Below are 13,202 nucleotides of genomic sequence, written 5' to 3' on the forward strand. Positions count from 1 at the left end.
AGTCGTCCCAATAATAACGTGGGAGAAGCAGGCGCCGCGGTCGCTCTCAATGCTCCCCAAGGAGCAGAGAGAAAAAAAGGGCCGCTCGAAGGTGCCCCCGTTCTTGAAGTGGACACAAAACCCTTTACAAAAGTCCTTTTGAGCTACAGGCTTCTGCGCCAGTTGCCCTGGAAGAATCAGGATTTTCAAACGAGCCGCGTCGGAGGCGGGACACACGGTCACCACTCCAGCCCAGTGAGGGCCAGGCGCTGACCAGACCGACCGCTACCGGAGGGTCGTCGCCGGAGGGATGACGTAAAAGGTGTCGCGCCGTGAGTGACGTGAGGCGTAGATCCACGACGGGCTGCGCCTGTCACACCCGCGGCTCGTTGCGGAGGAGGAGCGGGCGCCATGGCGGTTTTGCTGGAGACAACTTTGGGCGACGTCGTCATCGATCTGTACACTGAGGAGCGGCCGCGCGGTGAGACCCGGGCCCCGGTCCCGTCTGGCCCTGGCCGCGATCTCCTTTCCTCACTGTTTCTTCGCTGCCGGGTCCCCTTGACTGGGTTCGAGCTTCTGGGCTACTGGTCCCACGACAGGGCTACTTTATTAGCGGGCCGTGGTTCGAAGAAAAGTTTTTGTGAGGAGCAGCCTCTCTCCTGTATCTGGGGCGAGCCGATCGGGTGGCGGGTGCTTGTGGCATTAAATGCCTGTGATGTGTTCTTGTGTGTGTGGGGAGGGGGGTGGAAATGCCGGCTGCATATACTATGCGCATAGCTTTGGTGGCTATTTATTGAGCTTTACTCGTGAGAGGAACACTACCTGTATTCCTTGGTGTGTAATCAGTAAGTCCTGATGGAAGCGGGAAGGATGGTGTTTGGAGCAGTGAGTGTGAGCATCCCTCCTGGGTGGAGGAAGGGCTGTCCGGAGATGTGCACCGAGCCCTAGCAAACACTCCTCGTCTGCTGTGCGAGATTGTGCCAAGCTCTGGGATAGGCATCTTGTCCTTGACGGTCTAATTTTCTACTGGGAGAAAGAGACCTGGGAGCCCCTTTAAGTGTTATGTGTCCATTGTAAGTGTTGTAGTTGAAGAATGTAAGTTGCTATGGAAACCAGTGGAGGGAGTAATTCTTCCCCGTTGGAGGCGGGGAGAAGCAAAGCAAGCCAAGAAAGTAGAACACTTGAACTAGCTCTTTCAAAGATGAGTGGGAATGAGGGTGGTTTTTTTTGTTTGTTTGTTTGTTCGGTTTTTTTGTTTGTTTGTTTTTTTGTTTTTTTAATTTTCTTGGAATTTTCTGGAAACAGCAAGTATTTTGGTATGGCTTGAAAGAATGATACATGAGCTGGAATGGCAAAGTATGAATCTAGTTGTATAAGTTATGTTAGTTAGGTGGATGTGAATAGTCTTGTGTGCCCTACTGATGGCTAGCATCTTTGAAGGTTTTTAAAAGCAGGATTGAGGCATGGCACATATGTTCTAGAAAGATGACAGGCAACAGTGTGGAGACAGTGTCAGAGCTGGAGAAACTAGAGGCCACAGAGATTAGTTACAATCAGGATCCTGTCCCCCTGGCATGTAGTCTGTCAAAGAGGATGAAACAGAACATACAGTGTTCTTCTGCCATATTACACTTTGTCCTACACTGATTTGTACCCCCCACCCCCAACACTACATGCTCAATTATACTTCCATGCCTTTCTCGTACTGTTGCTTCTACTTCCATGTTTCTTTCTACTGTTGTCCTTTTGGCAAACTTCCTGCTTATCAAGCATGATTTCTTCTGTGAAGCTCTCCCTTGTCCCTGGGCAGAATTAGGTCTGTTTCTTCTGCTTTGAGATCTTTTAAAACAGCATGTAACACATTTTGTTGTATCATTTACCTGTTATCCTGGAATCATTTGCAAATCTCAAGAATGTAAACTCCAAGAGGGCAGAGACTATGACTTCCTTCCTTGTCTTTCAATGCTGAGTGCCTGGTGCAGTGCCTGCCACTTTGCACACACTAAAGGCTCATTACTTGATTGACTAATGTATATAAATGTGTTCATTAGTTAGGATTCTCAGTGCAGATGTTAGAAACTCAAACTGGCTTAAACAAAGAAAATAATTGAGTGCTTCCTGTTACTGAGGTAAGCTTGGCTTTAAGAATGGTGGGATCCAGGGATTCAAAGGATATTATAGGCAATTGTATTTTTCATCTCTTTGTTTTCCTTTCCTTTGAATTTGTTTGATACTCTCTTTATGTGGGACAGCATCTGATAAATGAATGGGCCTCTTTCCCCAGGGTTATGAGGAACTAAAGGGGAGGTAGGGTTATCCTACCTAGTTCACACAGACAGAATAGACAAATAGCGATTCTTCAAAGGTGGTTTGGAAGACTAAAAACATAAGCCCACCCCATTTGTATGTATTTGTAAGCCTGTGACTGGATATTTACTTACATGTATAACTACTTACACTTTATAGTAAATATATCCAGATTTAATTTTCTTCCTCTCTCCCTTCCATTTCTTTCCTTTTTTTATTTTTTTTACTTTTTATTATAGAAAACTTATATAAAGAAGAAGAAAGAGTCATGAAAATGAGCCCTCCTGTGCCAATGACCAGTTAATGAACTTGTCAGCACATAACCAATATTGTTTCATTTATACTGGATTCTTTGGTAATAAATCCATTACATGGGACTTATTTAATCTGTGGTTACTTCAGTTTGTATTTCTAAAAAGTGATCAAAAAAATAACCACAAGTGGCTCAGTTAGTTAATCGACTGCCTTTGGCTCTTGGGATCAAGTCCTGCATCAGGCTCCCTGCACAGCAGGGAGTCTGCTTCTCCCTCTGACCCTCCACCTTCTCATGCTCTCTCTCTCTCTCTTATTCTCTCTCTCTCTCAAATAAATAAATAAAATCTTTTTAAAAAAATAACCATAAATCATTTTCACATCTGAAAAAATTGGCAATAATTTTTTGGTATTATTCATATTTCCCTTTTGTCTCGTAAGTGTTTAAAAAATACTTGGTAATTTAAGGACCCAAACAAGGTTCATTTATTATATTGGCTGATACAGCTCTTAAATATCTTTTGATCTATAGAACTCCCCCTTGCCTTTTTTTTTTTTTAAACCTGTTTGAGTTTAGTTGGCACATAATGTTACATTAGCTTCGGGTGTAAGACAGTAATTCAGTTTCTCTAATCATTATGCTCCGGTTACCACCCCTTTTGCCTATTTTAAAAAACTTTATTTTTTAGAGCAATTTAAGGTTCATAGCAAAACTGAAGGGAAGATATGTAGAGAGATTTTCTGTATACCCCCTATTGCCACGTATGGGAAGCCTCCCCCATTTTCAATATCCCCCACCAGAGTGTACCTTTGTTGTACATTTGTATTATTTGTACTATGTAATACTGTACACACATTACAGTAGTACATTTGATGAACCTATGCTGACATGTCATAACCCATAGTTTACACTGAGGTACAATCCAAGTGTTGTACATTCTATGGATTTGGACAAATATATATGCATATATCCACCATTACAGTATCACACAGAAAAATCATGCTCTCCCTATTTATTTGCACATCTCTCTGCATCTCCTGGCAACCAGTGATCTTTTACCATATCCATAGATTTGGTTTTTTCCAGAATGTTACATGAATGGAATCATACGGTATGTAGTCTTTACAGATTGGTTTCTTTCAATTTGTAGTATACATTTAAGGTTCTTTCATGTCTTTTCATGGCTTGATAGCTCATTTCTCTTTTGTAACAAATAATAATATTCCATTGTCTGGTTGTACCACATATTATTTATTCAGTCACCTGCTGAAGGACAAGTTGGTTGTTCCCATATTTTGGCAATTGTGAACAAATCCGCTATAAACAAGTGTGCAGGTTTTTGTGTGAAAATATATTTTCATCTTCTTTGAGTAAATATCAAGATGTATATCTGCTAGATTGCTAAATTGTATGGTAAGAATGTGTTTAGTTTTGTAAGAAACTGCCAGTATCTACGAATGGATAAGGAAGATGTGGTGCATATACACTATGGAGTATTATGCCTCCATCAGAAAGGATGAATACCCAACTTTTGTAGCAACATGGACGGGACTAGAAGAGATTATGCTGAGTGAAATAAGTCAAGCAGAGAGAGTCAAGTATCATGTGGTTTCACTTATTTGTGGAGCATAACAAATAACACGGAGGACATGGGGAGATGGAGAGGAGAAGGGAGTTGAGGGAAATTGGAGGGGGAGATGAACCATGAGAGACTATGGACTCTGAAAAACAACTTGAGGGTTTTGAAGGGGCAGGGACTGGGAGGTTGGGGAGCCTGATGGTGGGTATTATGGAGGGCAGGTATTGCATGGAGCACTGGGTGTGGTGTAAAAACAATGAATTCTGTTATGCTGAAAAGAAAAAAAAAAAAGAAGAAGAAATTGCCAAGATCTAGATTTATATATGTTATATTGGTTGATATCTTTTAATCTGTAGATTCTTCCCCACCCCACCCCCATTTTTCCCTTAACAACTTCATTTTTTTAAAAGTTTATTTATTTATTTGAGAGAGAGAGAAAGAGAGAATGAGCAGGAGAGGAGCAGAGGGAGAAGGACAAGCAGACTCTGAGTGGAGCCATCACAGGGCTCGATCCCAGGACCCTGAGATCATGACCTGAGCTGAAATAGTCAGAGGCTTAACTGACTGAGCTACCCCAGCACCTCTACCGTATCAATTTTTTGAGAAGGAATCCGAGTGATTTATTTTATAGAATTTCCCTCATTTTGGATTTGACTGATTTTATCCTTGTTGTATATTTAAATGTATTTTTATCTATTCTGTTTCTCATAATTGCCACTTAAGTCTAGTCTTGATAAAGTACAGGTTTAATGTTTTTGGCAAGAATATTTTCATATAAGGTCTTTTGCACTTAAGCTGCATCACATTCAGGAAGCACATCATGTCTGGTTGGTTCTTCCTGTGAAGTTAAAATTGGTTGGTGAGTTCAGGCTTTTCTACCTATTGTGTCTGTTGCAGTGTCCCCATTAGCTTTTCATCTAAAAATTTTGGCAGCCATTGATGACTGCGTAGATCCATTATTTTTGTTTTCTTGTTAACTACTTTTTTGCATTAAACAGTAATCCCAGAAATGTATTTTTCTAGGCAAACAATAAAAATCCTGATAGTCAAGCACTTTCAATACCATGGGCCCGTCTTGCCCTGCTGGTCTATTTACCCTCTATCACTTTGTATTATCAGAGTGTTACAGAGCTTAGACTGGTATTTTGGACCCTTCAAAATACATTTATATTTGCATATCCAGACTTATTCATTCTGTCTTCCCAACTTGAAATGCTCACTCTCTACTCTTGGCTTGTGTAGTTCTTTTAATGCCCACCTTAAGCCTCTTTTTTAAGATTTTATATATTTATTTGACAGACAGAGATCACAAGTAGGCAGAGAAGTAGGCAGGGGGAGGGTGAACAGGCTCCCCACTGAGCAGAGAGCCCCATATGGGGCTCGATCCCAGGACCCTGAGATCATGACCTGAGCTGAAGGCAGAGGCTTAACCCACTGAGCCATCCAGGCGCCCCTTAAGCCTCTTCTTATTAATTGTGGGTTTTTTTTTTTAATTTTTATTTATTTATTTATTTATTTATTTGACAGAGATAGATCACAAGTAAGCAGGCCGGGGGGTGGGGAGTGGATCTGCTGAGCAGGGAGCCTGATACGGGGCTTGATCCCAGGACCCTGAGATCATGACCTGAGCCGAAGGCAGAGGCTCAACCCACTGAGCCTCTCAGGTCGCGCTTCTTATTAATTGTTATTAATTAAGGTCTTCTAATTTCCCTGGCCAGAAACAATCTCTTTTGAACTCTTGTGGCTTTTTAAAAACCACTTTTTACCATTTTATTATATAAATGGCACAGATGGTATTAGATATATCTGGTCTTGTAACTATTTTTTCTTGGGTGTAAGGACTCTGGATAGCCTCATAGGTCTTTCTGTCTGATTTCCAGCTTAGTGTTTGGAGAGTTTGTTAGTGTACAACTAGACTATGAATTTCTTGAGGGGAGGGACTATGGTTTAATGGCATTTGTGATAGCAGTGCCAAGCACCTAGAAGAGACTCTGTAAATATTTATTGAGTAATGAGTACATTATATGAGAAAGCTGCTACATGATAAGTATATGGATTTTTGTGAGGAGCTATTTAGTCATTTAAGAAATTGGTCTCAGATACTTGATTTTCTCTAGTTTATATAATTTGTACCCCTTTTCAGGTACTCAGATTCTTTTCCATCATAGTATCCTCTTTGGGTTTTTTTTTCTCTTGCAGAACTAATCCATTAATAAATGGTTGCCTATCCCAAATACTTGTCAGTTTCCTGTATTAGTTCAGATTCCCAAGAAGTCCTAAGAAAAAGAGAATACAAAGATAAATATATTGAAATATAAAATTTATTGCCTTTTTGTACACTTACACCTTTTTTATGATTTAGGATATTTGACCATTAGGGGTATTTGTTTGATAATTTAGAAATTAAATTATGCCAACTGTGCATTTACTTGGTTTAAAATGTTTTTGTGAACAATTATGATAAATTTACTATTTACTTCTCTTTCAGCCTGCTTGAATTTCCTGAAGTTGTGCAAAATAAAGTATTATAATTATTGTCTTATTCATAATGTACAGGTGAGTTGGTGGATATTAGTCATGTCCTATATTATTGGAACAATTAGCAAACTCTGTGAATTAACTAAATATCCTATTTATTATAGAGGGATTTTATCATACAAACTGGTGATCCTACAGGGACTGGTCGTGGAGGAGAGTCTGTTTTTGGGTGAGTTCTTTTATTTTTTAAATGAGAAAAAATAGAATTGTCTCAACAGTGTTACCCAACATATTTCAATCTGCATTTTAAAATATAGTTCAAATATAGTTTATTTTTTCAATCTCCCTAAATGTCTATAGCAAAAAAAAAAAAAAAAGGTATTTTAATCATAGTGGCATTTCTAAAAAGAAATGATAATCCTACTTGTTACTAGTACTTTGCATTTCATGTTGAGAGTACTTATATTTTATAACTTTATTATATGTATTTTCAGTCAACTGTATGGTGATCAAGCAAGCTTTTTCGAGGCTGAAAAAGTGCCAAGAATTAAGCACAAGAAGAAGGGCACTGTGTCCATGGTGAACAATGGCAGTGATCAACATGGATCTCAGGTTAGGAAATGAGTAAGAAGATGAGTTTTTAATATTTTTATTATTATTTTTTTATGTAGAGAATATTTTTTTAAAGATTTTATTTATTTGAGAGAGAGAGAGCATGAGCAAGGGGAGGGGCAAGGGACAGCAGACTCCCTGCTGAGCAGGGAGCCCAATGTAGAGCTCAGTCCCAGGACCCTGGGACCATGACCTGAGCTGAAGGCAGAGACTTAATTGACTGAGCCACCCAGGCACCCCAAGATGAGTTTTGTTTTAAAATGAAGGACTGGAAAGAGCCACAAGGTATCTTTTTAAACTATCCAATAAGAAGAGAATTTTAGGGGCGCCTGGGTGGCTCAGTGGGTTAAAGCCTCTGCGTTCGGCTCAGGTCATGATCTCAGGGACTTGGGATCGAACCCCACATCAGGCTCTCTGCTCAGCAGGAAGCCTGCTTCCCCCTCTCTCTCTCTGCCTGCCTCTCTGCCTGCTTGTGATCTCTGTCTGTCAAATAAATAAAATTCTTAAAAAAAAAAAAAAGAATTTCAAAGATAGTTGTTAGAAGAAAAATATACTGTATATTTTTCTATATAAAGAAGTTATTTTGCTGGCTCAGTTCGTAAAATGTGTGACTCCTCGGGGGTGAGTTTGAGCCCCATGCTGGGTGTAGAGATTACTTACAAATAAAATCTTTTAAAGAAATTACTTTGTTCTTTTTAAAAAATTTATTTAGTTAGTGATATTTTTTTTTATTAGAGAGGGAGGGTCAGAGGGAGAGAGAGAATCCATGCAGGCTCCATGCCCAGCACAGAGTCTGACTCAGGGCTCGATCTCACAACATTGAGATCATGGCCTGAGCTGAAATCAAGAGTCAGATGCTTAACCAATTGAGCCACCCAGTCACCCGAACTTTGTTCTTTTAAATGTAAGTCATGTCCAGTGTCAGGAGTTCAGAAAATAGAGAAAAGTACATGGGAGAAAAATAACATTATCCACATTCTAGTATCCATGGATCATCAATGTCCACATTGTGGTCTGTTTTCTTTTGGTATATATTACTTCAAAACAGATCATGTTGAGAATCTTCCATTCATTGTCTAATCCTGACAACAACCCATTTTTATCCCCTCACAGTTCACATGTGAAGAAACTGAGCTTTGGTTTGCCCAAGTACTGTATTTTATTTTATTTTATTGTAGAGAAGGAAACTTTTTTTTTTTTTAAAGATTTTATTTATTTATTTATTTATTTATTTATTTATTTGACAGACAGAGATCACAAGTAGGCAGAGAGGCAGGGAGAGAGAGAGAGGGAAGCAGGCTCCCTGCTGAGCAGAAAGCCCGACGTGGGGCTGGATCCCAGGACCCTGGGATCATGACCTGAGCTGAAGGCAGAGGCTTAACCCACTGAGCCATCCAGGTGCCCCTTGCCCAAGTATTTTGAAGAATCAGGGAAGCATCTATGAGTGTATTGATATTTTACATATAAGCTTGTACTTTTTAATTAGTACTAGTACCAAGTGGGTAAGAATCCATGCAGTGAATGTAGAGTATTGCTTTTGTGTATTTTTGTCAGTCTGAAACTGATTTCAGTTTGAATTACAGATTATATATATATATATATATATATATGTGTGTATATTTTTCTATGTTTTTCTATTCAGTTTCTTATTACCACAGGAGATAATCTAGATTACCTTGATGGTGTTCATACAGTGTTTGGTGAGGTGACAGAAGGCATGGACATAATTAAGAAAATTAATGAGACCTTTGTTGACAAGGACTTTGTACCATATCAAGATATCAGGTGTGGTTGCTATCCTGGTGTACTATTCATAAAGTAAAAAAGACCTTTTGTATTTTTATACTTTTACTAATTATTTATAATTGCTTATGTTGGGAGAATTATTAATCCTTAATTTAGTTTTTAAAAATGTGTATTATTGAAAAATATGGCAGAAATACCTAGAGTTAGATATATTGATATTAGAAACATTTTTAGAGTAATGCAGAGTAGTAAATCTAATATCGAACAATGAGAAACAGTAACACTAATTGTGAAAGTATACTCTAGTAACACATACTTGTGCATTAAAATTTAAATGCCTATGATTTGGGGGCATTAGAAATACTTAAGACATTTGTTATAATCTTTATAAAAAATAAAACATGGATTCTGAAATAATGCAAATGTAACCTTTGGCCCGGTTTTATTTTGTAAGGATAAATCATACAGTGATTTTAGACGATCCATTTGATGACCCTCCTGATTTATTAATTCCTGATCGGTCACCAGAACCTACGAGGGAACAGCTAGATGTAAGTAGAGTCCTCTTGTGATTGAATGTACATGCATATTAATGCTTTGCATAGATTTTGCTTTTTAGTCTATTAAAACTTCTTCAGAATGACTGTCTTTCTTGATCAGTTCTACTAGGACAAGTTTAGCATTCTTTTTCCCTTCCATAGAGATACTCACTTTTCTAGCTATCTTTTCATATCCCTAATTTCCTTTTTTCAATTTCTGTTCCACTAGAAGAGCCTTAGCTCTGAAAGCTTATGTAAATACCTTGCAAAAATGTTTTTTCTTGTCTTTTAACTCTAGGAGTGTAGCTTTAAGGCTAAGGTAAACTATTATCTTGTAAGGGAGCTTTTCAGCTGGGAATACTCTGGAGCCATGCTAGAACCCAGAAATTTTTGTGGAATAATGGCAGACTTTCCCTTCAGATTTTTTAAGGTATAAGTTTCTGTTTATGAAGCTTTCTCAAAGCTGAATTGATCTTCATAGTTGGGATTTGGTGCTTAATTTTTAAGATCATTTATTTTCTGCATTCAGCACTGAGTTGGATACCAGATAGTTTCTTTATAATGCTTATCTTGATTTAACAATAAATTAGAAGCTTCGTCTGGCTCATATTATCAAATTAATTTCAATCAATTTTCGGAGGCTTGTAAGTTTCAGTTTCTGTTCTAACACATTTGATGGCACTAAGGATAAAGCATCACATCTCCCATGTTTGTCAGATTTTTCCACTTTATATGTTTAAGTAACTTCTGCCTTTACAGAGTGGTCGAATAGGAGCAGATGAAGAAATTGATGATTTCAAAGGAAGATCAGCTGAAGAAGTGGAAGAAATAAAGGCGGAAAAAGAGGCCAAAACTCAAGCTATTCTATTAGAAATGGTAAGATGATTATCTTTGTTCAGATAGTTGTTCTGCAGTTTATTTCATATATAACTCATTATGAGTTTACTTTTGGCTCTTTTCTTTTCTTTTCTTTTCTTTTTTTTTTAAGATAGGGAGAGGGCAGGACTTTGGGGGAAGAGAGGGGAAAAGAATCTCAAGCAGGTTTCACACACAGCATAGAGCCCAATGTGGGGCTTGATCCCCAACCCTGACATAATGACTCAAGCTGAAATTAAGAGTTGGATGCTCATTCAGCTGAGCCACCCAGGCATCCCTATTTTTGGCTCTTTGATAGAGTAATAAAAATTTAAGATTTTTTTTTCTGGATTAAATTTTATATGACATAATACGTGATAGTAAACAAATTTGGTTCCAAAATCAATATAGTGCCAAGTGCCTTTTTAAAAGATGAGTAGTGGATGTACAATTTACAAATATTCATTGAATTTCAGTTGTTTATATTCATCTCATTTTTGAAGAGTGTTTATTAGACCAAATATTATTTAAAGAATAACTCTTTTGGGGCACCCAAAAGAATTGGGAGCTCAGTGGGTTAAAGCTCTGCCTTTGGCTCAGGTCATGGTCCCAGGTTCCTGAGATGGAGCCCCACATGGGGCTCTCTGCTCCATAGGGAGCCTGCTTCCTCCTTTTTCTCTCTGCCTGCCTCTCTGCCTACTTGTGATCTCTGTCAAATAATTAAATAAAACTTTATTTTTTTAGAGCTATTTTAGGTTTATTTATTTATGTATTTAAAATATTTTATTTATTTATTTGAGAGAGAGAGAACAGGAGCAGGGGGAGGGACAGAGGGAGAGGGAAAAGCAGATTCCATGCTGAGCAGGGAGCCAGATATGGGGCTCAATTGTGGGACTCTGGGATCATGACCTGAGCTGAAAGCAGATGCTTAACCTACTAAGGTACCTAGGTGCCCCACTGTTTTAGGTTTATAAAAAAAAATTGAACAGAAAGTATAGAGAATTCCTGGGTACCTCTCTACCCCTCCCCAACAGTTTTCTTATTCACATCTTGCATTAGTGTGGTACAGTTGGTAAGCCAATATCGATATATTATTAAGTAAAGTCCATAATTTACATTAAGTTTTATTCTTTGTATATATTCTGTGGGTTTTGAGAAATGTATAATGATATATATCTACCATTATAGTATCATAGAGCGTAGTTTCACTGCCCTAAAAATCCCTGTATATTCATCTCTCCCTGCCTGAACCCCTGGCAACCACTGATCTTTTTTTTTTTTAAAGATTTTATTTATTTATTTGACAGACAAGAGATCACAAGTAAGCAGAGAGGCAGGCAGAGAGAAAGGAAGGGAAACAGGCTCTCTGCTGAGCAGAGAGCCCGATGTGGGGCTCGATCCCAGGACCCTGGGATCATGACCTGAGCCGAAGGCAGAGGCTTAACCCACTGAGCCACCCAGGTGCCCCACCACTGATCTTTTGTTTTGTATTGTTTTATTTTTGTTTATTTAAAGATTTTATGTATTCATTTGGGGTGGGGTGGAGTGGGGACAAGATTATCAGGGAGAGACAGAGGCAGAGGACAGAAGCAGTCTCCCTGCTGAGCAAGGAGCCTGATGCAGTACTTGATCCCAGTACTCGGGATTGTGACCTGAGCTGAAGGCAGATGCTTAACCGACTGAGCCCCCGGGAACCCCCACTGATCTTTTTATTGTCTGCATACTTGTGTGTTTTCCAGAATGTCATACTGTTGGAATCATACAGTATATAGCCTTTTAAGATTGACTTCTTCCACTTAGCCATATGCATTTAACTTTCCTCCATGTCTTTTTGTGGCGTGATAGCTAATTTCTTTTGATCACAAAATTGTATTCCATTGTTTGGATGTACCACAGTTTGTTTATCCATTTACCTATTAAAAAATGTCTTGATTGCTTCCAAGTTTTGGCAAGTATGACTAAAGCTGCAATAAACTTTTGTATGCAGGTTTTTGTATAGATAGATGTTTTAACTCATTTGGATAAATATCTAAAGGTGCAATTACTGGAATTTATGGTAAGATTGTTTATCTTTTTAAGAAACTGCCAAGCTTGTCTTCCAAACTGGCTGTCCATTTTGTATTCCCACTAGTAATGATTGAGAGTTCCAGGGATGCCTAGGTGGCTCAGTTGGCTAAGCATCTGTCTTAGGTTCAGGTCATGATCCCAAGGTCCTGGGATTAAGTCCCCCATCTGGTTTCTTGTACAGCAGGGAGCCTGCTTCTCTTCCTGCCTCCCACTCCCACTGCTTGTGTGCATGTGCTCTCTTGCTCTCTGAAAAATAATTAAAATCTTTAAAAAAAATTGATTGAGAGTTCCTGTTGATCAACATCCTTGTCAGCATTTGGTGTTGTCAGTGTTTTGGATTTTTAGCCATTCTAAAGGTGATCCTGTGTTGTTTTGATATTCAGTATTAATAGGTTTCATCTTTTTTTTTTTCTTTTAAGTTTTGTTTATATAAGTAATCTTGGGGCTTGAACTCATTACTGTAAGATCAAGAGTCATATATTCCTCCGACTAAACCAGCTGGGTACTGCCATTTTCTTTTTTGAAGTAAGTTCTGTGCCCAGCCATGAGACTTGAACTCACGACCGTGAGATTGAGAGTCATATGTCTACCACCTGAGTGAGACAGGTGCCCCCTATCTTCTGTTTTTATTTTTAAATTTTTATTATCATTATTATATATATATATATATATTTTTTTTTTTTTTTAGATTTTATTTATTTACTTGAGAGAGAGACAGTGAGAGAGAGCATGAACGAGGAGAAGGTCAGAGAGAGAAGCAGACTCCCCATGGAGCTGGGAGCCCAAT

At 38.6% G+C, this 13,202-nt stretch overlaps 1 protein-coding gene across 2 annotated transcripts in view; it reads left to right on the forward strand.

Annotated features, from left to right (window-relative positions):
• Positions 1-13,202, forward strand: part of PPIL4 (peptidylprolyl isomerase like 4) — a 36,140-nt gene continuing 22,938 nt past the window's right edge. Inside the window, exons 1-8 of one of the 2 annotated variants that reach the window (XM_082730310.1) lie at positions 328-460; positions 2,526-2,641; positions 6,607-6,674; positions 6,761-6,825; positions 7,091-7,208; positions 8,851-8,993; positions 9,409-9,505; positions 10,253-10,369. In XM_082730310.1, coding sequence (XP_082586436.1) covers positions 2,590-2,641; positions 6,607-6,674; positions 6,761-6,825; positions 7,091-7,208; positions 8,851-8,993; positions 9,409-9,505; positions 10,253-10,369 — 660 coding nt within the window. In that variant the 5' untranslated portion in view covers positions 328-460; positions 2,526-2,589. Of the gene's footprint in view, positions 461-2,525; positions 2,642-6,606; positions 6,675-6,760; positions 6,826-7,090; positions 7,209-8,850; positions 8,994-9,408; positions 9,506-10,252; positions 10,370-13,202 lie in introns of both variants that reach the window. The other variant, XM_082730309.1, reaches the window with a different exon arrangement.

The sequence above is a fragment of the Mustela nivalis genome (assembly GCF_964662115.1).
Source record: "Mustela nivalis genome assembly, chromosome: 5".
Lineage (NCBI taxonomy): Eukaryota > Metazoa > Chordata > Mammalia > Carnivora > Mustelidae > Mustela > Mustela nivalis.